Source organism: Coloeus monedula, assembly GCF_965178545.1.
Source record: "Coloeus monedula genome assembly, chromosome: 23".
Classification (NCBI taxonomy): domain Eukaryota; kingdom Metazoa; phylum Chordata; class Aves; order Passeriformes; family Corvidae; genus Coloeus; species Coloeus monedula.
In genome coordinates, this window is record NC_138803.1 from 6745132 (window position 1) to 6771246 (window position 26115).

General features: G+C 49.7%; 1 protein-coding gene across 4 annotated transcripts in view; it reads left to right on the plus strand.

The window, feature by feature from the left end:
- RAP1A (RAP1A, member of RAS oncogene family) overlaps positions 1–16815 on the plus strand; it is a 30921-nt gene extending 14106 nt beyond the window's left edge. For 2 of the 4 annotated variants that reach the window (XM_082296243.1, XM_082296244.1), the window contains exons 3-9: positions 3284–3364; positions 6498–6566; positions 7326–7382; positions 8393–8533; positions 11737–11880; positions 14368–14483; positions 16093–16815. In XM_082296243.1, coding sequence (XP_082152369.1) covers positions 3308–3364; positions 6498–6566; positions 7326–7382; positions 8393–8533; positions 11737–11880; positions 14368–14454 — 555 coding nt within the window. In that variant the 5' untranslated portion in view covers positions 3284–3307 and the 3' untranslated portion in view covers positions 14455–14483; positions 16093–16815. Of the gene's footprint in view, positions 1–446; positions 687–3283; positions 3365–6497; positions 6567–7325; positions 7383–8392; positions 8534–11736; positions 11881–14367; positions 14484–16092 lie in introns of all 4 variants that reach the window. The other 2 variants (XM_082296245.1, XM_082296246.1) reach the window with 2 other exon arrangements.
- Positions 16816–26115: the final 9300 nt, after the last annotated feature.

Here is a 26115-nt window from a genome sequence, read left to right on the forward strand (position 1 = left end):
CGTATTTTGATTTATGCTTCCCTCTCCCCACCGCCCAAATTATAAACTTCTTGATGGGCTGCTGAAACTTTTGTAACAGAAGCAGCTCGTTTTTGCATCAGGTTTCTGTCCTGCAGGGCCTCAGCCCTTGTCCCCACCACCTCCCCCAGCCTCTGCCCAGCTTCTTCCGCTGCTTGGGAAATACCCTGAAAGTTTTGCTTCTTCCTGCTGTGATTCAGCCCCTGGGTTGCAGGAGGGTGAAGGATGATTTGTGCAGTTTGGGGAGTGCACGAGGGCTTGGCTGAACAAAGGTGCAGGTGAGTGGGAGCCACGTTTCAGGTCAGAGCTTCAGCTGTGTTTGCACTCGCCCCCTGGTCCTTCGCAGGGATCCTCTGCCTGCCCTGCCTTTCGCTTGGATATTGACACAAAAATCCTGCAGCTTTTCTCACCTCTCCGTCTGTTCCCAGGGTAGAGCCCTCCACTTTTCTGTCAGAAAGGAGCTGAGCAGCTTGGGGCAGATGCTGTGAATACATGAATGTCCATTTCTGTCTCTTCCTGGGCAGTGTTGGTGACAGCAGCAACAGAGAAGAGATGCTCCTGTTAAAGACACAGAACAGAGATGAATTCTGATGTATCAGGTGTTTGATGGTGTAGAAGCAAAGTTTTTTCATGATTATAGAAGAAAGAACCCTCTGCCTGATTACTCTGTAGGTGATGGAGGTGGTTTGGAGAGTGATGAAGTGGGCAGAGGGAGCTGCAGCTCGGGGTGGTGCTGGGGGTGTGACACGTGCTCTGTGCCCCGGGCTTGTCCTGCTGTAGCTCGGTGGCTGTGCTTGGGAAAAGGGAGCCAGGAGCAAGGAGACACACTCAGCTTTTGCTTTATTTTTGCACCACAGCATTCAGAACTAATGTGGCCAGTTTCACAGCATTTACAGTTAATTTTTTTTTTACTCCTTAGCGATCATACTCTTCTCTTGACTCTAAAGGAACACTTAACACTCACAATTTAATTCCATTTTGAAATGGAGCTGTTGCTTCACAGCATGTGACTCTACTACAGAGAGCTCTGGATGGAAATGAATGCTGCTGTGTCTGACTGTATTTAGGTGGGCTTCAACAGTTGCCAAATGAAAAGTTGGCTGGGATGCAGCATAGTAATTTCTTGAGCACTCTATTCATGTTGTATAAACAGATAACATTAACATACTTGTGAAAGAGCTACAAGATAATTAAGGCATGTGAGGTTTACAGTAATAAGGCTCGTGCCTTTCAGGATCTTGGTTTCCTGTTGCACCTGAAAAAAAAATTAGCAAATACTGTAGAGAAGAAATGAGAAGTTAGTCTTGTACTGCTCCCAGCCTAAACTTTCCCACAAGTATTTTCTACTATAAATAAGAAGTGAAATAGTTCACAGCTAAATTTAACCCTTAGCTTGATTGCTTTCTGGGTTTTTTTCGGTGGGACTGACTGTGGGGCTGTAGGAAAATGAAGACAAACTGGATCAATAAGTTGCATTTATGCTTTATAAAAAATGCATCACCTTTTAATTCCTAGGGATTATCAAGGGGAAAATAATTGTTAATTGGAATTCCCCTCTCCTTCCCATTAAAAATCATGATTTTTGAAAGAAAGGAAGTGAATGTTACTTCTCAGGGAAATGTTCAAGCAGAAGAGCTTACAGTTCCCAGAATTTAGCCAAAACTGTTGTCAATGTCCTGGTGTGCACAGACATTGCCTGCTGCGCTTTGAGGCAGTTTCTGGAAAACCCCTTTCAGTTTGACTTCGTTTCACAATTTGCAGTTAGGCAACTGCAGCTCACATGGGCTTCAAGAGTTGAAGAGAAACCTCCTCCAGGTGCTTAAAACGATGGGCTGCACTGACAGCCTGAGCCTTACTCCCTGTCCAGGGCTTGGATGAGGGAAGGGCAGCTTGGCCATGTGACTGCAGAGAGCCTCAGCACAGGCAAGTCCTTTATTTCTGTTATTCTGCCTTCAGAATGAGCTTAAAGTCCTGCTGAACTGAACACAGAAATTTGTGTCTCTCTCCAGCTGCACGTGGGATTTTAAAATTTTTGTTTAAACCCGTACTTGTGTGACATTCAGCCCCTGAAACAGGCTGTGGCTGAGGGTGAGGGCTAAGGGAGGATATTTGGGGAGGTCTCCAGCTCCCTGTTGAGCAGCAGGTCCCAGTTCAGCTCTGACTGGTGATGGGTGAGCAGCAGCACACGGGATTCCTCCTCTTGACTCTGTTTTACATCTTCCCCTTGGGAGTTGAAATGACAGAAGAGAACCTGTCCCGATTTAATGATTACATAAACTTGAGACATGGATTGTCGGGGAGTTGACCACATTGCAAAGCTAAAAATACAACCCCTGTTCTTCACAGGCTTGTTCACGGCAGTCGACAAGGCGATACATGTCTCTATCAAACTCCTTGGAAGACGTTTTTCTTTTTAAAGGCTGTAGCCAGTGAACCCATAAATATCCTGTGCAACGTTAGTTTGAGATACCTTAGAGGAGGGGAGCCTGCCCAGGCTCCCAGCACTCGAGTGTGTGCAGCCTTACTTGGGAAGGAAGCGCTGTCCGTGGGGAAGGGGGGATTCGTGCTGAGCTCATTGTTTGCTGCAGCTCCTCCAGCGGGACAGCCCAGCCTGGCTTCTAATGTAAACAGAGAGTAAAGTGTTTATCACCAGCTTTGTCATTTGCCTTATTTGTCAGGGAATCTCGAGGAGAATGAGAAGTTTTCTGGTGCTGCGTAGTGACCTGCGGGAGTTGCAAGATTTCCATAAAAAGGCAGAGTCTGTGCTGGGCGAGCAGAGAGCTCTGCCTTGGCAGCCGTGTGCTGGGCCTGACCTTTTCCAGGGAGAGAACACTGACCTAAATCCCTCCCTGCTGGGGGTGGAGGGGAGAAGGAAGGCTCTCCACTTGCATCTTTCTGATCTAATTTTCTTGTCCCATACTCTGGTTTGTGCCATGAAATGCTGAGGAAGCAGGGGGCAGGCAGTGACAGCTCGTGGTGCCCGGCACAGCTGGGACAGGCTCTGTGTTTGTCCCATGGTGTGTCCATCCTCTTCCTGTCCGAGCACTGCCAGGCAGAGGGATCCAGCTTTGGCAAACTCCTGTAACCTGGGGCTGTCGGAGTGGCCTTCCCCACTTGAGTGTCCAGGTGGAAAAACGAAACCCAGAGCTGTTAATAAAGACATTCTCGTTCTCAGGAGGATTGGGTGAGGGGGGAGTGTTGCTGCTTTCAGGATGCATTGTCACAGTTCTGTGTTTTAACTGCTGCCTTTTCTCCTGCCTTGCAGGTCGCTCTCTGAACAGACCACACCATGCGTGAGTACAAGCTGGTGGTCCTTGGTTCAGGAGGTGTGGGCAAGTCTGCTCTGGTGAGTTTGGGGAAGCAGCTCTGAAGCCCATACACAGCCCTGTCTCACTGCAGAGCAGGTTACTGAGGCTTTGGGGTATTTGTGTGACTTTTAATACGTGCCAGGACTTCCATGTAGCCACTGTGACACTGCTGAGAGAGCTGTGGAGGGATGTCATGGTTTTGGAGAGGTGGTTAGTTGCTGATAATTAACATTTCATGTTTGCTTCCTGCATGGGTGTTGTATTGTATATGGCTGGAGTGAGTATCAAAAGCCCAACCAGCCTGCTGCAGCAAGAGAAGTCTGGCTGGAATCAATCACAGGATTAAGGGGCTTCAGCCTTGCACACCTCGAAGGCTGCGTGTTTTCCATCCCGAGTGAGCACCTGGGCTCAAAACACCAGGACTGAGAATCCTTCTGCAGCCTGTGCAGAGCAGAGGGAGGAGCAGATTGATGACACTTTGCACTCCTTAAGTGCCTGTCTTGTTCCCAAGGAGAGGTTTGCATAGCAGGGTTGATAGCAAAGCATTGTGAGAGGGACTTGTGTCACCCATTTATCACTCACCAGTCAAGCAGCTCTCTCCAACAGAAAGGCAAAGAACTGGTCAAGTGTGAAGTTATCTACAACAAGGAACTGCAGTGTTCCTTGTCACAAACATGATAATGGCTGAGCAGCCTTTCATGTCCTGCCCCGTTGTTCATTCTGCTGGTACAACCAGGTAAGAGTCCTGGTAAATCACCTGCGGGATCCAGGTGAACAGGAGGAGAGATTATTCATTTATGTATCAAATTTGATGCACTCTTTCAGCAATCCCATCCTAATCAAGATGTTTACAAGGTGTACTTTTTTACAAGCTCTGTTCTTCCACAGCAATTTAAGCAATCTGTGTTACTTTTTCCTCCAGCACTTCCTCGATTATCTTAATCTTCTTGTGTAACACTGAAAGACTCACTAGGTGAAACGGGGCACTTAGTAGTATGCTGTAAATAAAAATTACTCAGCGTCTGACATAGTTGAATTTCCTTCTTTGTGATGTGAAGTCTGAGTCAGCACCACCACTGACCTTTTTAACAGCTGAAATGCAAATACTCAAATAGTCTGGTAAACAAAAGTTAAATTCTTTTTGACAGGCTGGGTGCTAAGTCAGCATATTTGGTAATTCATATGCAGCATAGATCCATTATGTTTATAAGAGCACACAGTAAGTGCCAATTAGCAGCTAAGAGTGGATAATATTTAGCTTTCAAAGAGTCTGTGTACTTATTTACAAGCATTAGCAAGGAGAGGCTACAAGGTGGGATTTAAAATAATATGGGGGTCACTTTAAATTTCATTCTTCCAACTGTATAAACTGACCTGTGCAACAAAGAGCCTGGTGTTCATCTGCAGCTCTGTTTCCATTCGAGTGCAGATGACAATCTGGGGTTGTTTCACTGCAGATCCTCCTGTTGTTTTAACTCTTCTGTGCCAATACAGTGCCGATGGTGCTTCTGGTAACAGTGAGGGAGTAGCAGAAAACCTTCACAGTTAGAAAGCCACCGTTTTTTAGCAACTTTTGTTTCCTGTACAGCAGTTTTATCCCATTTCTGAGGCTAAAAATCTTCTGGAGTGGCAGGGGGGGACGCTGTTTACAAGGGTGTCCAGTGGTGCAGAGTCTTACATAGAACTGGAAACTAAAGTTGGGCTGCACAACCAAAACAAAGAGAAACTTCTAAAAGTCTTGGATCTACTTAACCCAAACCACCCCCAGATTTGTAGCTTCTCCCTTGGCCTGTATTTTTATTTATGATAGGTGAAAAGAAAGCCCATCAGAGATTGAGTATGACGTGTCAGGAGTGGTTTGTCAGATTCTCACACTCAGGGCCGGCTCAGAGTTCCCCAAGCAGAGCGGGACAGATGTGACAGTGCTCGTGTGTGAGCCTCTGGCAAAGAGCTGCCTCCTCCTCTGCCTTCTCTGGACCTCCTTGGGGAGCAGCTGTGCTAGCCTGGCCATGCTGAAATACACAGAAACAATCCTAAAACACAATCTGTAACCTACAGCTCTGCCTGCTGGGTTCGTTGTTGATTATCCACGTTCAGAGGGGTGTCTTACTGTAAGGATTTTGTTGAGATCTGTTACCTCAGGCAGACTGGGACAACTGTTTAGTGTGAGAAGAAAATGTTGGAGAAGCAGAGACTTCGTTCATTAGAGTGTAAAATACATTTATTTAGGGATATATAATGATTTTGAAATGAGGTAGTTGTGGCTTCTCAGACTTCCCTCACAAATTTGCAGTATTTATGTATAAAACTTGTGAAAGGTTCAGTTGGCAAAAGGTATCTGGTGTGTTTGTTGATTTTCAAGAGACAAAATTCTGTGCTGGGATCTCAGCTTCACAAACACACACCACCGTGTTTTACAGATATCACCCAAATCTTCAGACACTCCTGTGCTGTTTTACTGCAAGTTATTGTGGGTGAAAAGGAAAAAGGAGCTTTGCCTCCCAGAGGAGAAGGAAAACTCTGTCCTGGCAGAAGCCAGGGCACGGAGCTGGGCTGTCCAGGGATGGTCACATCCATGTGACAGCTCGGTGGGAAATGCTGAGTAGATTTGTTCTGCATAATTACAGGGAAGAAAGAGTTTCCCTGTGAATGGAGTGAGGGCTCCTCCTTCAGTGGTTTGTGCACAGGGAGTGTCTGGAGGCTCTCCAGGCTGCACTTGCTGCTCTGCCTGTCCCTGGGTGTGCAGTCCAGGGCAGCTCCGCGGTGACTCTGGGCTGATTTGGTCTGAAATGTGCATTTTCCACAGTGCCCAGGTTGCCAGTGGTTCTGCTGAAATTTCAAGGCTTCCATATTTGGCGATTTTTGTCCTAAAGTCACAGGCAGTGGAGTAAAGGCATTTTTGAGGATATCCTCTTTTCTGAGAAAAGCAAGCAAACAGTTGACGTGCAAAACAGTTTTGAAAACATGCTTGAATAAAGGGATTTTAACAGAAAATACACGATTATTTTTTTTCAAAATTGTAATTTTTATGTCTTTTTCTCTGGTCATCACTATTGACTTTAAGCAGCAGAGCAGTTTTACTGTTGTTACTTTTTCCTAAAGAGCTTCTTGGTGAATGTTTCTGGTTGTGTTCAGCTCACTTAGGTTTTTTCTTCTTTCCTTCCTCCCCAGACTGTACAGTTCGTTCAGGGAATTTTTGTTGAAAAATATGATCCAACAATAGAAGATTCATACAGAAAGGTAAAATACCATTGTTTTTATTTCTTTCAAGTGCCACAGAGAGTATGAAATTCTTGGGAGCTGTTTTGGATGCAGGGCTGGAATTGCTGAGCAGAAGTCTGTGTAGGATCCCTGAGCTGTTACATAATTCCAGCCACAGAGCTGCTTTCTTCCCTGGATGGATGTCAAGTGACCCATTGTTTCACGGATTAGCATAAATGTCACCAGCATTAAAGGCACCCAAACATACACTAAAAACTTGTGACATTTGTGCCTGTGATAAGTAAATGTAAATTGTGGTATGAGTTCTGCTGTTAAATTTACTTGAATTTCCTGGAATTACCCTCATTAGATCTGAGACATTTCTCAGTGAGTGGAGGATTTGCAAAGTCTTACTGTGAGGATCCTGAAATATTTTGCATTTTCTTCTCTTCCTTATTCCCTTCTCCCCCAGCAGCAAAGAAAAATTAAAGTTTTAAGGTGCTTTGATTTGTAAGAGTGGATTAAGTCGAGATATTTACAATCTCACTTAAGTTGAGAGTTTACAGGGAGCTACTCATTTAAGGCTTGCTAATGGAGTCCTGGAGCATGTGAGCTGACCCAAATGCCTGGCTTGGGGCATAATTAATCCTCTAACAGCAGTGCTGCTCAGCCCTGGGGAAGTGCAGGTGCCTGCTCTGCTAAGAGCCCTTTGTGGCAGAAGTACAAACTGAGCTGAGATCCCTCTTGCCTGTCCCATTTCAGACAATTTTTGAACAGTTTGTTTCCTTTTTTCCCCAGCAAGTGGAAGTAGACTGTCAACAGTGTATGCTGGAGATCCTCGACACAGCAGGGACAGTAAGTGGCATTTCTTTGTCTCATTGCTGTGGAGTTTCTTTGTTAAGAATGATAATCCTGCCCAAGCGAAAGCAATAAATCAGCTGCAGTAAGGTAAATGGAAGGATTCTGTTAAATAACCCAAACCCAGTGTGGTGAGTGCCAGTGGCCTGGTGAGCTCTGTCCCCAGCTGGTGCCCCAGTGCTGGGACACACAGGTTGGTGCCTCCTGTGCCACTGCCCTTCCCTCTGCCATCCCCCATATCAACATTCTGGTCCGGGAGCATTTTAAACATTAATTTTGCAAGTGGCCAGAATAGAAGGACACAGCTTGCAGCCAGTGCCAGGCACAGGGGGGGCTTCCCAGCGAGTCACATCAGCCTGTGGTGGGGAGATTTCCTCAGCAGACCTTGCACCTGCCAAGGAACCCTCCCTCGCATGGTGGCACCTCCCTGGCACTGCCCCGTGCTGCTGGGGAGGCTCTTGTTGTCCCTCACAGCTGGGGTGACTCCCCTGGCCGTGCCAGTGTCACCTGCAGCTGGCAGAGCCCTGTCCCTGAGCAGACAAACCCTGTGGGGGCTGGCAGCCCATCCCAGGGCAGGTGGTGCTCCCTGGAAGTTGATTTGAGAAAGCGTTGACAATTCTCAGCAGCAGAAGCAGAAGTGGTTGTGTGGGCATGGTAAAAGTCCTTTCCCTGGTGGGACAGAGGCAGCTCCAAGCTGGCATTGTCCAGCCTGCTCTGGCATTTCAGTCTGTCTGCAGAAATGTTTTTATTGCTACTCTTCATCTTTTCCCCATTTTTTCAAGAAGCCCTTTTCTCTATTAAGGAAAAAAAAAAAAAAACGAAGGGAAAGAGCGTGTTAATGCTTTTATTCAATTTCCATGCTTCAGTGGGTTTCTGTGAGGGGTAAATATGTAAATCCATGCTGTGTGGCACTGTATTCTTGTCTCCAGTAGAATAAAAGTATTCCTTTGTAACTATTCATTAGCTGCATTCACCAGCTAATTATTTTAAAAAATATTTGATTGCAGGAGCAATTCACAGCCATGAGGGATCTCTACATGAAGAATGGGCAGGGGTTTGCACTAGTATATTCTATAACAGCACAGTCCACGTTTAACGACCTACAGGACCTGCGGGAACAGATTTTACGGGTTAAGGACACTGAAGATGTGAGTAGAATGTGTTGGTTTTATTTCTGCAAATGATTAGAAAGTGTTTGCTCTCAAATTCCTGTGTGTTTACATACAAAAATTCTTTCCAAGAATATTCTTGGTTAGTGTTGAGTAAGTTTCCAGAGCCTTGTAGTTTCCAGTGTTGTTGTTTGAGGCCCAGCACCTGCTAAGGGGCATCACAAAACCAGATTTTCCCAAGTCCTGGAAACCACAGTCTTTTGAAGTGGTGGGAGTTGATTGAAAACAGCATCACTTATTTTTTGTGCCTTAAACTCCTTTCCAGGATTTGCATTTTCTTCTTCCTCTGTGCTATAGCTGTGCTTTATTTCCTTCAGATTTAGGGAAAAATCATAGCTGAACTCAACAGTAATGATGTTCTCGGTAGCTCTGCAGCTGTCTTGCACTGACAGGGGCTATTCCAAATGTGAGAAGGGAAAGTTGAGGTTCCAAGCTGTCACGTTTCCCAGGGGTCAGCTGGGAATTCTCTGGAGCCCTGGAGCAGCTTCTCAACTCTCGGTCACTTGGCAAAATCTGTCACCCAAGGAGGTCACACAGTTGCATGAACTAAACCATTAAGGGTCTGATAGTCTCAGGTTGTTGTTTTGGTTGTTTAAAACTCTTTAAAACCAGGAAAAATCAGCTGTGGGGAGTTTGCTGTTTGACAGAAGATGGGGCAGGCTGGGGCCGAGGGTGGCTGCTTCCCTTGGAGCATCATCTGTGTGCTGCTTACCTGCTTGGAATGGCTCTGGGCCCCTCCTTGGTTTAACAAGCTGAGCTTCTATTTATGCAAAACTGCTTTTCCTTGAGGCAGGGATTATGCTGGGGTAAATCCCTGCTGACAGGATCCTGTGCTGGCTGCACTGGGAGCTGGGCTGCGCTCACAGGGGGAATTTGCACCCTAAGCTGGGCAGGTTCATCCCACAGCAGACACTGCTGCTTCTCTTTGGACTGCAGGGATCTGATTGCATTGTTAAACTGCATTTATTTGCTTTGTGTGCTACTTGTTGAATCCAAGCTTGAGAACCTTTTGAATGTTTAAGCTGCATTTTGCTGACTTGGGAAATGTCTCCCCCCTGTTTGTCATATCAGAATGTGTCTTAAAGTCCCAATACATAAATCATTATATTATATATGTCTGGAAGAGTTTAAATTCCAATCTTCTGCACCTAACAGGAAATTATCAGAGGCTTACCAAACTCCATTTTTGGATAAACAATTAACACCTTTTGAAATAACCTTACACAGAGTTTCATGTCTTTTCAAACCTGTACTGCTTACTCATCTCAGTATCACTTTTTGCCCTATTATTTCACGTCTTTAGTTTTTTGCTGAACACGTTCAAAACACATTTTCATGTTTCAGTATGAGAAAATTAACTATCTAGAAAACTGTAAAGAACAGGATTAAGCTGATAGAGTTGTAAATGTCCTGTAGATCTCTGATTTCAAATGAACTTTTTTTGCATTTGCTTCATCTGTACTGACTTAAGGTTTCTGATGAAATAAGTAAAATTTATGTCTCAAAAATAAGAATATGATCACTTTCTAATGGGTATGGCTGGGAGTTTCAAAGACAGAAATTAATCTTGAGTGTAGTTGTGTCAGGAAGAGACTACAAATATTAACACCGAAGTAGATTAAAAACACACAGTGTGTTGTAAATTACCAAAGGAAGCGGATAGTGATTTATTTTCCAGCTGGAAAGGACTCGTTTTCTGCACAAAGAATGAAATGTTTGAGGAAATGGAGCGGGTGCACACCCTTATCAGCAGCTCTTTAGGGTTTTTTTTTCTGCTTCTCCGTGTGAGGGAAACAGGAAATGGTGCTGGGCTGCGGCACCGTCCTGCTCTGCTCTCAGCCTGTGGCATCCCCGCGGCCGAGGGTGCAGCTGGCCCAGCGAACTCAGCGTGAGCAGAGCCCCCGGGTGTGCAGAGCCCCGAGCTCTGCAGCTGCCTCACACTGGGGGCAATGGGGGAGATGGAGCTGGGCCAGCGCCTGGGGCCCTCCTGTCACCGTGTGCAAATGGCACCGGGCAGCGCGAGCTGGGGCTGTTGGGGAGAGATTTCTGCATGGTGTTTGTTCCTGTGTTTGAGGTGTTACAGAAGCCCAGAGTGGCTTGGGTTGGAAGGGTCCTTAAAGCTCATCTGTGGGCAGGGACGCCTTCCACTGTCCCAGGGTGCTCCAAGCCCCACCCAGCCTGGCCTTGGACACTTTTGTACCTATTTGTGACATCTTGGAGGGCCACAGCCATGACAGAGACTGGAGAGGGGCAGATGCCACCTCACCCTTGTCTTGAACAAATGAGTTGCCTGCATGTGCATCGTGAGTGTAGAATGGGTCTTTTGAACACAAGTCAAGTGTTTGTGTTGATGTTGCATGGGATGATTTTGGGAAAGTGTTGTGCTTCCAAGAGCTGAGCTGCTGGGTGGGCACTCGTTGAACATGTGCATTACTCTGAGCTAATAAGTACTGGGCAGTGTTTGTGCCTGTTGTGGTGAGCATCCCCTTTTCTGTGTGTGCAGGACATGTCAGTGGGTGAGGTTGTGTTGGGGTGGCACAGGGCTCGGGGCTTGGGGAACGCTTGGCTGCACGGGACTGTTCCTTTTCACTCTGCGTCAGGGCAGTGCTTTTCAAAGGTGCTTCCATTCATTGTTTTGTGGCTTGGCAGGTTGACAGGGCAGGTCAGAGGGGCTGAAACGTGCAATACATGTCTGAAAACACGTGTGTGTGTGTGTGTGTGTGTGTGTGTTGGACAGACAGAAGAGCTCTGAACTGGGCTCTTGGCAGCAGCTCAGCCTCTGTCACAGGAAAGGCACAGGAAATGCATTTCAAATGCATTTCAGGAGTAAACTAGGTTTTGGACTAGAAAGGTGTAGAGACCAGAAAATACAACTTTACTGACTTAAAATTCTGCTGAAACACTATAATTTGGTTTTGTATATGTTTAATTTAGTGCACCAGGGGGTGTGTGGTGTGAACTTTGCTCAACCCTTTCCCAGCAGGCATCTAAATTCCAGCCTGGTCTGTCAGCTCCTCTGAACTCCTGATTTTTATTGGTTTTCATACTTCATACTGTATTTTTCATACTGTATTTTTCATTTCAGTGCATTTCCCCCTCCTCAGTCTGAGAGCCACAGCAGCACAGAGCTCGCTGTACATGAACTTGCTGATGGATCTCTGCTCCTGCTTGCTCCTCTGCAGGTTCCCATGATTCTGGTTGGCAATAAATGTGACCTGGAGGAAGAACGAGTCGTGGGCAAAGAGCAGGGGCAGAACTTAGCACGACAGTGGTGTAACTGTGCCTTTCTAGAATCGTCTGCAAAGTCGAAAATCAACGTAAATGAGGTAAGTACCACCTGCTCCCCTGTCTTCCCAGCATGAACGTGACATGAAACCAGCATGTGTGTCTGAACTGGGGAGATTCGGGATGATTCTGGATTCTCAGCCTAGGAGGGGTTGCCTTGCAGTGTATTTAGGTACTTTCTGTCTGTTTTAAGATTTGCTCCCTTTTCTTTGCAAAGGGACGGTGACTTCCCAGGTGAGTGTGTCTGTAGCCTCTGTCAGGGGCCATGAATAGCAGAGGGTCCTGAGCAAGCCCAGCTGGCTGCATGACTCTGAGCTTAGATAAACTCTATCTGGAAAGAATATTTTGTCAAGATAACTGCTGCTATTCTGAACGTGGATTTATGCCCTGTTGTACTCCTTGTCTTGTGTGGTGTTGGCTGTCGGTTTTGAAGTATTTGCATTTCTGGCTGCACACACCTCGTCACAGCCCTCTGTAAGCCCCAACTTGCCAAAACAGTGCCCCAAACCCAGATCTGAGCAGTTCCCTGAGTTTCACTGAGACCCCCTTTGCTCTGGCGTGCCTTTTCCTGCTGCCTGGGGCTGTGGGGTTGTGCTGAGGGAGCTCTGCTCCACGTCAGGCACCACGTTTTTATTCTGTGCTGCGAATTATCGGCCTGTGACAGAGGCCAAGTTTCCAGGCACAAAGCTAAGGTGACCCCGTGCAGCACAGCTGGGCTGGTGCCAGCAGATAAGTGGGACCGTTCAGGGGGTGGGTGATAAGCAGGAGCAGCAGGATCTTGGACTGGGCCCAGGGCTGATCTGGCAGCCAGCAGGATGTGCTGCATGGGGCTGGTGGACAGGGAAGGGAGCTGCAGGCTCCATGAACTGCAGCTCCTGTGGCTGGGATTAGCCTGGCTGCCGTGCTCAGGGATCCAGCAGAGCTGAGCCACGCTGCCAGCAGGGATTTATTTGTGTGGCTGAGCTGGAGTAAAACTGGGACTGGTAATGAAGCAACGAGGAGCTCAGTCATCAAACTCATCCCCAGGGGATGTGACAAATCCTGGGCTGTTTGCATTTCCACAGTTTGGGGGTGCAGACTGACCCTCATCAGGCAGAGGTGCCTCACCCCGTGGGAAGGGGGTTCTGTGGGGGGCAGAGCCCAGGGCTGCCCCGGGGTGGGTGCACAGCCTGGTTTGACACCCCCTCATCCCTAATGTGGGAATCCTGGGTCTCCCTCTTTCCCTGCCGGGTCTGCAGCCTCCAGTGAGGTCACATCAGAGAAGAATGTGAGAAAATGAGTTTCTGGTTTCATTGTGATCTTCATTTTCTGGTTTCCTGCCAGTTGATATTTTCTAGTTATGAAAAGTACAAAAGCTGAGGAAATCAAAGAGAAACTGTGAATGAAGCAGCTCAGTGCACTGGGAGTTTGTCCTGCTGGCTCCTGAGCCGGGAAGCATTTGCATTATTTTGGGGTTTGTTCTTGCTTTCTCGCGACTTTTGGAGTTTCTAAAATTGTTAAAATCTAGGGAAAGAGTGATAAATTCCTGCATGCATTTGCTGAATGTGAATCAAACTTTTCAGATAATAAGCTTTTAATCCAGAGTGAATCAAGTGTCCTTCTGGTGACCTCTGAGATGCTCTTGCAGCACACTGACTTTTTTTAGGGATGGTGGCATTCCTGAAACTTTGTTGCAGACTTCTGTACTCACAGTCAGTACTGGCACCTAAATAATCTAATTTATGAGAAAGGAAAATCTTAAATTTCAGTTGTTACAATATGTTATAAACTGTTTCTTTGTCTTCTGAATTTCTTTGGAATCAACAAGAATTTGTGAGCTGTCAGCCACTCCAGGAAGGGGAAAAAAAATAAACAAGGACAAGGGTGGAGCCCTCTGAAGGTTGAAATATTTCTCCTCAGTGCTGTGACCCAGCTCCAAGCATTTTTGCAAAGCTCATTTTGCTATAAATGGGTTGAGTCTTGCTGGGAAAACAACTGACAGCAGCAGCGTTCACAAAACCTCTGCAGCTGAAAGAGGTCCCTGTAATGTCCCCTGGTGGAAATGTCGGAGTTCAGGGCAGATGTTGGGAGGGACAGCCAAGGGAAAGGGCTCCCTGTCCCCTCCCTGCAGGGAATGCTCTGGGCTGGTGGGGCAGGGTCTGCAGACACCTCCAGCCCGAGGGCACCACTGGGAAGATGATCCTTGAGGATATTATGCCTGTCTTTAAAAAACCCTTTGTTATTCCCGAGTTTTCTCCCACTTTTCCAAAGCAAGGAAATTGTTGCCATTTCATTGCTGTGCTCTTCTGAAGGCTTTGGTGATGATAAACTGAGTTTTCAACTCCTTTATGTTCTGCACACTGATGGGAGCTCTGTGTTTCTTCTTCCATAAGCAGCTGCTTGAGAAACATTTAATAAATTCAAGCAGTTTAATTCAATTTACACAGCTACAGCCACCAGGAAAGAGTTGTCAGCTCCCCAGCCTGCCTCAGTTTGGACAGCCTGTGTTTTATTATTTGAATTTTTCAGCTTGTGTTTTTCATTTGCAGATCTTTTATGACCTGGTCAGACAGATAAATAGAAAAACACCAGTGGAAAAGAAGAAGCCTAAAAAGAAATCATGTCTGCTGCTTTAGACTCCCATCACGCAGCAGCTCTGAGCCAGGTAAGAGGTGTCTGAGCCCTACGTGGGGCAGGTGAGCAGAGCAGGAGCTGCTCCTCTCAGAGCTCCCCTTCCCTCTGCTGCTCTTCCTGGAGTGTGGCTGAGCAGGAGCTTCCTTTTGACTCCTCTGGGTTCTCCCTCTGGCCTGTGACACCGAGCTCTGAGCCACCAGGGCTCGCTTTGCTTCCTTTTTATCCTCTGAGAAATTCTGGTGTTAGTGCTGCCACTGCTGTCCCCGTGCTGGGAGCTTTGGGGACAGTTACAAATTGCTTTGCGTGGGACATGGGATTCAATGGCACAGAAATAAAAGGCTGCCCACCAAAAAAAAAAAAAAACCAACCAAAACAAACATAAAAAACCCAAAGCCAACCAAAAAAACATGCCAAGGCTGGACACAGCTATAAATAATCTTCCTGTGTATCTTGGCAGGGAACTCTGTGTGCTCACAGCTGTTGTGTCGTGCTCCTGGAAGGAAACAGCAGCTCTGTAGCTCCAGGTTTGGGACAGAAATGTCCCCGTTCAGAGGCAGAGGAGGGCACTGGGTGGTGGCCCAGCTCTGCCACCTGCCTTTGTCACGGTGGGCTGCACAGGCTGTCACCCTCAGAGGGTTTCTGGGACCCACCAGAGCCTCTGGTCTGTCCTGTATTGATCAAGCCTGTCCTGCAGCATTAGAGACAAACTCAGAAGGCTTTCAGGGATGAATTCCTGAGGGCAGGGGTCTCTGCCAGGCCTGAATTCCCTGCTGTCCATGGCCCTTGGGGCAGCCCAGGTGTGCCTGAGGAGGATCAGTGGAGCTCTGCAGTTAGCGGCTGCTAATGGGCTGCCCTGATGGATGAGGCTCTTAGCCCGAGCTTTGGGTGCCAGAAAATAACAGCTCAGGGCTGTGGGGAAACAATGGCTTTAGAAAAAGAAACTGAAGAGCCTTAAGTGGCTTTTCCTATTGCTCAGGTGATCCCTCCTGCTCAGCCAGGATGGAATTGGGCTTCCCCAGCCGGAGGAAGCAATCTCTGCCCTTTCCCTCCCTCCCAGGATCCCGTGTGCAGCAGCACTGAAATACTGGGAACTGCTGCAGGAGTTCCTGTGTTCAGTCACCTGGAATCACAGAATCATGGAATGGTTTGGGTTGGCAGGGTTCTTAAAGCCCTTCTCCTTCCACCGTCCACCACTCTCCCTAAATCTCCTCCTGTTTCACTGCCTGGATCCAGGCTCAGGAGATCTCGGACTCATCAGGCTTTGAGAGCATCTCAAAATACAAAAGATGAAATCCCTCTCGCCCGTGTTGCTCGTCCAGGGGTGAATTTCAGAGCCCTTGGAGGCCTCCTGGCTCGGAGCTGCTGAGCCGGGCACTGGTGGTATCGGGCAGTGACAGACGGGTGGCAGTTGTCTGTCACTGCTCTGTGGCTGTGATAAAACAACATCTTGGAGAGTTACACTTGCCACAATCTCCTCCTTTCTGTACCTAGAAACAGAGCTGAATTCTGGGAGAAATGAGTTCTGCTGCCTATGGGCACGGGCCGTTGGCTTTCGGGCCTTTGGGATCGTTGATCTCATCAGCAGAATAAGAAATGTCCCTCCATCACCTTCTGTTTTTATTTCGTTTTACTCTCGCCAGATTGCAGGAATGAAGAACTGTTGCCTAAGTGGAAAGTGCCAGCATTCCCAACTTCAAAACTTTATGGAAATGAACAACATATCGGAAGAAGCTTCTCCTGTTTTTTATATACTACGAGAAGAATTTAGATCTTAAAAATGGTTTGCACACAGTCCCTGGAAAAAGCAGTTGCTCTGTGTATATCTCTTGGAAATTTAAGCCAATATTCCTCCTCCTTTGCAACAGCAATTAACAGATGTGAAAATAAATATAATTGACTCTAGCATATGATTATCCCAAGGAGCATGGATGCATTTCAAATGTTAGAGATTGCTACTATAATTAAAATGCATATTGACCATTTTATCATCATTTCTCCCCATCAAGCACTAAAAATGTTCCACTGTTATATTTTATATCTATAACTATAGATATATATTATCCAAAATTTCCCTTTGAACTCACTGCAACAAATAACTTTTTGAGTCATTGACTTCATTTTATATTTAAAAGTTACGGAATATCATTATTTTCATTCAGCCATTATATTCTAATTAAAAATGTTTGTGCATAATGCTTTGGAAAAATGGGTCTTTTATAGGAAAAAAACTGGGATAACTGATTTCTATGGCTTTAAAAGCAAAAATATATAATATACTAAACCAACTCTAATATTGCTTCTTGTGTTACTGTCACAGATTAAATTACAGCTTTTATGAATGATTAAATTTTAGTACATTTTCATTTTTGTTTCTGTGTTTTTGTTACTGTTTCCAGACTTTGGGTTTGCTCCATGTTTTGTGAGTTCCTCTCCTGTCCTGGTGGATCAGGGATGTTTTTGAGGTGCCCCCATCCCGTTCTGCCGAGGCAGAATCTCTGCTCCCCCCATGTTGTATTTAATGTACCCCTCCCAGAGGACAGCAGGCAACTCTTGTGTTTTCTTTTGGCTGTTAAAAGATTGTATTGCTGCAAATATTTCCTCTGTACCATGGCTTTGATATGCACAAGTTTGGTTTCGTTCCAAGGTCTGACTTGGAGGATGATCCTCGGTTTCAAAGCCTGTTTTGGCTGGTGGTCCCTGATCAGCTGAAGGGGGTTTTGGTTTTATTTTGGGTTTGTTCCTTGTATTTTTTTAATACCTGTTGGTTTCATAAAGTTTCAAAGAGCAGGATATGAAGAGACCCGTGGGTGCTCCATCCTCCTGTCTGTGTGCAGTCAGAGCCACCTGTGGGATCCCAGTCCCGTCCTCAGGGAATGCTGCTGGAATCCCCGCAGGGCTGGAGGACTTGCTCCTGCTTCGCTTCCCAGTAAGTGAGAAGAGAAATGTATCTTCACAGTGGAGAAAACTCAGCACAGGCCTTGTCCTACTGGTTAAAATGGGAAATTAAAGTGTGACAGATGTTCTGGACCCGCTGTAGAGTTTATTGGAAACCAGGGGGAAAAAAGTTTTTTGTAAATAGGTTTTTCTAAAACTGTGTTCCTGATGAAGCTGTTGAATTATAGAGATCCCAGTTTCTAAATGCAGCCCGAACAAGACTGTATGAAAACATCTGGATAACCTGACAACATCTGCCTACTTCCAAGCACTAGGACAAGGATAGTTACTTCAGTTGGTTGTCTTCAACCCACTCCGCACCTCCTTTTTCAGGAGGAGCCAGAAGCACGCTGTTTGCAGGTTGGTTCTCTTTACTAAATGTAAAAATATTTTAGCAATAAAGTAATTCCAATGAGCGTGGTGTTTTCCAGACGTCTCGTGTATGAACTGGGGCGCGGGGCGGGCGGGGAGCGCTCGGAGCGGGGCTCGCCGCTAGATGGGAGTGTGCGAGAAGCGCAGCGGCCGCGGGCGGGGAGCGCTGCCCGGACAGCGCGGCTGCTCTGCGGGGTGAAGCCCCGGCTCCCACCCCTCTCCTCTCCCGTTTCCTCACTGGGTAAGGAAAAGTTCTTCTTTAATGGGTTTTAGCACAATAGCCCCAGTTCCGCCCCGGGACACGCTCGAGCCGCTGCGCCGTTTCGTGTCAAGCAGAAGTGTCCTGAAGCGCTTGGTTAAAAGTGGCTTCACTGCAGCGTGTCCTAAAGAAAGGGGAGAAGAAAAACCTCCCAGAAGTCCCAGGCTTCTGCTTTTGACCAGAAAGCAGCCGAGCACAGTAACATTTTGCTGTGAGCAAAGGGGCACATTTAGAATTTCACTGAAGCCCCTGGAGCCATCGAGCTCCTCTTTGAGCCGTGCACAAATTCCACCAAAGAGATTCCCGGCCACCTCTGCAAATGCGCCGCTCTCAAACTCCCCAGCCTGTATTTGCCTGCCTATTTTCAGTGTTTTCTAAAGGTTATTCTAAGTCATATTTTTCCATCCAGTGTGGATCAGATGATCCCACACGTCCTGCCTCACTGGGAAGTTTTAATTGCAGGTTGCGATGTTGACCCAAACAAGTGACAGGGACACCTTCCCAGGCTGCTCAAATCCAGGTTTGCTCCGCTGGCTCTGAGCTGCATTCCTGCCATTGCAGTGGCTGGTGTGGGACGTCTTGCATCCAGCAGCCACTAGAGAAACTTGAAAATTCATGTTAAATTCACCATTAACCTTTGCAAAATCACCAAAACTAATGAATGTTCTATTTATTTTGCCAGGACCAGGCACTGAGGAATGAAATTGGATTTTCCAGAGGCCCAGGTGCCATTTGGTGAATAACCAGCATGTGCCAGCCGTCCTGGCTGGGGCTGAACATCCTTCCCGGCCTCCTGGCTGGGGCTGGGATCTGGCACTGCTTTCCCTGCAGCAGCTGGTCAGTGGTCTGGCTTGCAGCCACAGCACTGTCTTTCCTCCTGGGAAGAAACTCCCCAAATTTGGAGAAAAACCCTGTGCAGGATGAGGGAGAGGAGCAGGAGTGGGGGCTCTGGGCTCAGTAGCCCCAAGCCACGGCCAATTAGCCAAGGCTGCGGCCTCCCAGCAGCCCTGGAACAGTTCTGCCCCTGCGGCCACTCCTGGCTGGGGCTGAGCTCTCCAGCTCAGTTACTTCCCAACTCCAGGGAAATGGGGAAACACTTTGTATTATCCCGGGACTGAAACCAGCCTTTTCTCCTCCCTTTGCAGGAAGCTGCACACAAAGAAACTCTGCTCGTTCCTCCTGTGGTGAGTGACACCCCGTTACCACCTTGTCCTGGATCCTCTGTCCCTCATATCCAGCGGGATGATGTTCAGAGGGAGCAGCACCAGAAGAAGTTGAAATCATTTGCCAGAGATTTTGGACAAGTCGGTGGCAGAGCTGGGAGTGCAGCCCCGTGCTGGAGTCGGAGGTGCCCACCCTGGCTCGGCCCTGCCAGCTCTGGACTCGACCCCGGTTGCCCCACGGACCTTGGGGACTCGGGGATTGCTCAGATGAGCCCGTTTCCCCCAGCGCCGGCCCTGGCAGACGCCTGAGGTCAAACATCCCTGGCATTTTCCTCGGGAGGCACCGACGTTCCAGCCCCAAATCCCCGCTGGCACGGCAGGCGGGCTCCGGGGCACAAGGAGCGCGTTGTGCACGGGCGGGAGGATGCTCCGAGCGCCCACGAGGGGCCAGCCCGGCGGGGTGGCAGCTGCTTCCCGCTGCCACCGCCCCAAGGCACCCAACAAAGGGCAAATTCACGGGGCGGGAGCGGCTCCGTGGGCTGGGGACACTGGAGCTTTATGGAGCCTCTGGCATGGTGAGGGCCCCTCTGGGCCCGTCGGGACCGCCTCGGCTCGGGGGTGCTGCCGGGGGCTCCCAGGACTGATTTCCATGGAGCGCCGGTTTCCAGCCAAGAAACCTGAGAAGCGCCTGGGTCTCCTCCAGAGCAGCCCCAAGGAGAGCAGGAGCCCCCCAAGCCGAGCCCTCTGTGACATGGGAGTGATCTCTAATCCTGCCTCTTTCCCTGCAGGTGTTTTACATGGAAATCCGGTTTCTTGCAACCCATTTTGGGTGAGTGATGGGGGAACGGAGCGAAAGGGAGCAGTGTTGCAGCTCTGCTGCCCTTTCCTACCCAGGCTGATACAAATCCTTGGATAAACTGACTCCAGCCCCGCTGCACCTCGACCCCCCCTGCCCATGGTTACTGCGTGGGTGCAACGTCTCGAGGGCCGCAGGCTTCCAGTGCTCTACACCCATTTTTCATTTGGCTTTGGAATAAGAAGTGTCAAACTGCTGCGTCAGTTTGGCTTAAATTCACAGGAGAAATCATTTGATTTGAAGCAGTTTATGTTATTAAATGTGACTGCACAGGAGCCCCTGCAGGATAATCCGTTATGATAAATGATGTTTGAAATGAGGGAGACCCGACACCGGCCAGCTCCAGCTCCAGTCACGGATTAATGTGCAGGAACAGGAAGGGCCCAGCGGAGCCAAGGGCAGGGCTGGATGTGGGCAGAGCAGCAGCTCCAGCACCATCAGAGCTCCCCCAAACACAGAATGAACAGAGCATCCTCTGTAACACCCCGGGTCTGTTCCAAAGCCCTGTGCGTGTGGCACCTGGGGACATGGGGCAGAGGTGGCCTTGCCAGTGCTGGGGGACAGCTGGACTTGATCCCAGAGGGCTTTTCTGACCTCAGTGACTGTAATGAACCAACACTTCCATACCTGAGGGTTTCTGTGCTGTCCCGTGCATCTCAGTCACCTCACTCTCGATATTGTCCAGTGCAGAAGCAGCAAAATTTGGCAAGAAACTGAAATTTGGCAAACAGGAGCCAATTGTTTTCTGAACTCTTGTTGGAAATGTACAGGGATTTCAATGGAAACAAGGAGAGCATCCATGTGCCCCCCTCCCCAAGATTTCAGAGGTGCTGAGCATCCCCAGGAGATGGATTCGAGCTAAAGGAGTCCTTGGACAAGGGACTGAGCTGCCTCAAAACCCTCTGCCAGGGGGTGCTGGGTGAACCTGGCTGGATCCAGGTGTCAGGAGCAGGACCCGAGGAAGCGGCTGTCCCTGGCCCTGTGCACTGAGGCAGGCTGTGATTTTGGTGTGTTAGAAATGACTGTCCCAGCTGGGGCACATTCCCCACCAGCCTCGGCAGGAACAGGACCTGGATGTGCTGCCCTGCCGAGCTCAGGGTGTTCCCTCTATTCAGTGCACGATGCAGAGGCTGATTAGCAGCCGACGGGCAGCTTTTGGCCCTTTCCTTCTGAAACAATCAGCGTTTAGGGCTTGACTGAGAAGGATTTGGTGTGAGATAAGCTTCCCAGAGTGGGGCCAGGGCTGAAGTAATAATTGAATAAGTGTGAGGTGGTGAATGAGACACGTCAGGATGAGTCAGAGCAAGAGCTGCTCTTGGGCAGGAGGGAAAGGCTCCTGGGTGTCTCCCCTGCTGCCCGAGGTGGGACTGAGTCCCTCGAGCTGCCAGAACCTGATTTTTGGGGGGAAAGGGCAGGGAGGGAGTTCTCTGGGGGCTGTGCTGGGGTGCAGAGCTCCCCAAATCGTGCTGCTCTGGGTGCTTGGCTCAGGGCTGGGCTCCTGCTGCCCTGGAGCACCCTCGGGGTTGGGATTCTGCCTCATCAGTGCCAAGGCTGGAGCTGCCAGGGCAGGAGCAGTGAGGGAGGGACAGCACCCAGCATGCAGAGCTGGGGCCATCCCCTGCAAGACACGAATTTATTTGCCACTGTCTGATGTGAGTTGTACCTTCCTGACAGACTTGGGGCTGTGCTGTTGCCATCTCCCCTTCTGTTGGATTTCCCACTTCCTTTAATTTTTTACCAGTTTGTTTGGTTCTGCTCCCAGCAGAGGCAGCTCCATGGGAAGAAGAAATCAAGTGTTTATTTTTAGAAAGTGCCAAAAGAGTTCAACCCAAGGCAAATACAATTACTTCAGGTTGTGCACAGGCTTCTGAGAAGCTACAGAGAAATCATTTCCAAATGGGAAATGCCCGAAAACCCAGTGCCACGAAGGTGCTGGGGGATGAGAGCATCACTGAGCCGTTTGAGGAGCACGTTCCACCCCGGCGGAGGTGCCCCTGCCCACGGCACAGGGTGGAATGAGCTGGGCTTGAGGGTCCCTTCCAACCCAGATCGTTCTGTGATTCTGTGAATTCTGGGGCATCTCCGGACACCCCATCCCAGCCCTGCCCTGGCACGGGGGAGCCCAGCGGGCGCTGCTGCTCCTGGCAGAGCCCCCCAGCTCTCCCAGCCTGCCCCTCCTCGGGGATGCTTTTCTGCTCGAAGGGGCCTCCCAGATGCTATTCCTGGCCCAGTTTTAGGGCATTCACTGCCTGAAGCTTCCGCTGGGCTGTTTGTGGAGCCCTCTTGGCTGGGCAGGGCAGGGGTGGCAGGGAGGCTCCTCGGTTGAAAGCTTTCACTGTAATTAAGCTGAACAAGAGACCGAGTTAAATCTCTGCTTCTCTCGCTCTGCCAGAGCGAGCACAAAGAGGAGGAAAGGCCTGAACCAGACAATTAAAACAAGCAATAACATTGCACGGAGAGATCCATGGAATGATTTTTCCTTGACACGCTCGCCCCCAACAAGTGCCACATGTCCTGTGTATAAATAGCAGCTGCCCAGACTTGCTTAATCATCCCATTGTTGCTTTATAATATTAATTAAACATTCCTCTGGGATTGTTTGCATCCTAATTAAGTGGGGAACTTACAAAAGACAGCGAAGAAACCAAACAAGTGCATGCTGGGGGTGCAATTTTGCTAAACCGTGTGCAACTGGCCTTAAAAAAAAAAAAAGTTAAAATTGCAGGACTGTGGTTAAAAGCTTTTTAAGAGTCACCAGTGACGGGGACTGTTTGGCAAACCATCCTGGGGGATCAGGAGCGGCTCCTCTCTCCAGGATGTTTGGCTGAGGGAAGCCAGGGGGGCTCTGGAGGGATGAGCATCCCCCCGTCAGTGCCACAGGAGCGAATCGTCCCTGGCAGGACCCCACCGATATCAAAGGGACAATTAATCCGCAGCTGCTCCGCACGGGGGATGGAGGGACACCAGGATCTGCTTGGATCCCTCCAGGCAGCAGCTGGGGCCGGGCATCGCTGCTCCCGAGCCAGGGATCCCCAAAACCCCCGGACTCGGGGCCGTGCTGGCCGGGGCAGACCTGCGGCACCCCACGGGTGACAATATTTTGTTGCGGGGGATCCCGGCTTCCGATGCCGGAGGAGCCTTCCCCAAAGGACAGATCCCAGGGCCCCCTGGCCTGCGGGGCTGGGGCTCGTCCTCCCCTCCCCTCCTTCCATGTGGCCGGGAAGACTCGAGCACATTGTTCCCGACTCAGCCTCATGCACCCTGCAGGGATGTGCTGTGAATTACTTCCCAAATTATGTGAGTAATTAAAATCAATGAGAGGGTATCCTGTTAAATAACGTAATTAGATGAGCACAGTGAGGGAGATGAGTGCAATGGTGTTTTTGTTCTCCTGCCTGGAGACAGCTTTTAACCCTTTCCCTCTTGTCTCTTCCCCGGCAAGGGCTCCCCTGGGTCAGGCCTGCTCCAGCCAACGCTGAAGTTTTATCAGGAAAAAGCCTCTCCCTGCTTCCTCCAGAGCTTCTCCCAGACCAGGATCGGCTCTCCCCACAGTCGCCATCCCTGGGTTATGTGGAGGACACTGGCAGTGCCACCACCTGAAGGCTACAAACATCTGAAACTGAGAATACAGAACTGCCTTTAAATCCAGGCTAATCCGAGACTGTGGCAGAGGAAAACACGTCCCTCCTGCACCCGAGCTGCGAACGGAGGCCCCGCGAAATGGGAATTAACCTCGCCGTGCATAATGAATCGCCTGAGCCGTCCCCCCGGTCCCTGTCCCCGGTCCCCACGGACAAACACGCGCCTTTCCTGCGGCACTGAGGGCTCACGGCTGCCTTCATTCCAGAGGAAACTGAATGGCTGAGGAACCCTAGTGCTGAGAGTCATTTTGGTTCTATTCCTGCTTCCTCCAGGGCAGGAGGAGCCTCAGCCTGTTCAGATACACGTGGAGAGCTCGCTCCTCCAGCGTGGAGGGCTGAGAGCTCCTGGGGGCTCTGGAAAGGGTAAAGGCATCTGGCCAGATGGCTCTCATTGCAGGGCTGGAATCTAAATAATTAATTTTTAGTATCGTGTTCAGGACTTCGGTGTCTCCCAAAGGAAACGCTGCAAAGTCCTCAACTTGGTGCTTATTTTTTCCAGCTGCGATGCACGGAGGGATGAGGGGCTCTGCATCCTGCTGGATGTTCGGCTCGTCTGCGATTCTCCAAGGTGGCGAATCCTTGCAAAGATGTGTCACAGCTAATTACGCTCGTCCCACGAAATCATATTATGGCAAAGAACCTGAACCCTGCTGGGAACAACCCCCTCGGGTCGGGACACCGGGAAGGCTCCCTGGGACGTGCTGCAGGAGCGACAGGCTGTACCAGGGAGCTTTAAACACACACAGGAGCTCCCTGATGGAGCCCGGCGCTCCTGCCCGGCTGCGGCGGCTCCGGTGGGGTGCTGGAGCCAGCGGTGCCACGGTGTCACCCGGGGCTGATCCAGCCAGGGGCTGCACCCGCCCCTGTGCCCGAGCTGAGGAAGAGGAGTGGGAGGAATTGCCTGCAGGGTGCTGGGAAGAAACCGCAGGTCTGGCTGTTTAAGGTGTCTTATCCAGTCCATCTCCGAGTGATTTAGAGCTGCCATAAAACCTCTGCGGAAGGAGGACTTCTGCTCGACTTTCCTGGCAATCTATCTTATCTCCAGAGAATTTCCCAATACTCTCTAGCTGCAAATACAATGTTTCTCCCATTCCTCTGAGGAATAAATAAGAATTCCTCTTAGGAATGTATCTGTTATTTGCCTCTTTAAGGCAGATTCCGCGGAAAGCTCCGATCATCCTGCCAACAGCGTTACATCAGTGACGCGTTTGAAAACCAGGTAAGCAGCACACAGAAAAGTTCCCCTCTTGAATTATTTCAAATCCAGAGAACGCGGTCTCTCCTTTTTCCAAGCAGAGCTCAATTCAGGGCACAGGAAACTCAGCACAAAGCCGACCATGAATCGTTTCCACACCATTAGCATGAGCACATGCAGATCAGGCAGCTGCAGCATAAACGCCTGGCTGGCTGCCTTTGGGTGCGAGCTCCCGGTAATTGGTCTGGAACAGAAAGAGCGGAGGAGGGGGGGAAGCTCGGGGCAGGTAGCTCGGGAGAGCTGCAGCTGAGCGATCCCAGGATGGGCTGAACGGGAGCAGCACCCCCAGACTGAGCCGTGAGCGCAGCCCCGGGGAAGGGAACGCCCTGGGCTCCGCAAGTGGCCCCAGGAACGCAAGCTCTGCTCTTGGCTGCACACGGCAGAGGGACAGACCAGGTCCCTCAGGTCCCCAGGACGCTTTTCCTGCTGCCTTGGCCATCTGTGCTGTCTGGCAGCAGAGCGTGCGGCTGGACGTGGTCAGCAGAGTGGCCGGACACACGGATGCGCTGGGCGAGTTCGCTCCTCGCCACGTTACCCCACTGCCTGCCACGGCCCTGCCGAGGCGCCTCCCTACACTGGGATCCCATTCCCTGCTGCCCTTCGGACGGAGCTGTGCTGCAATGCCCTCGCTCTGGGCCAGAGTTGAACAATCCTCTGCAATGCTCCTGCTCCCTGCCAACACCCGGCCAGCCCACTGAGGGACTTCTCCAGCCCCAGAAGGCTGTTACAGACAAAACAGTACAGAAAATACAGAGCGTGGGCCTGGAGAGACCCTTCAGTTATCCCAAGCAGGCAGAGGAGGCTGCTGTTAGTGTGCACATTTAAGAATAAAGCAATTGCTTCATCATGCAGCTGCTTTTCTCAGCCCGAGTCTCCCCGGCTGCTCCCCGCGGCTCTTGGAGCCTTTGGAGGTGACAGTCCCCTGTCCCTGCCCGCCCTGGCCAGGCTGTGCCTCCAGAGCGGCTGTCGCCGGCAGAGCAGAGGGACTAATTAACCCTGGCACGACGTCATGTTCGTTATCTGCGGGTCCGAAATGTCACACGGGCAGCTCCAGCCCGACGTGGGGAAGGCAGCAGAGCCCTCGGGGAAGGTCCAGCCTGGATTGCTGGCGTGGGCTGGTGATGAGGAGTGGATGTGCCCCCGCGTTCTGGAGCTGTGGGAGCCCCACGGGCAAAGCCACCTC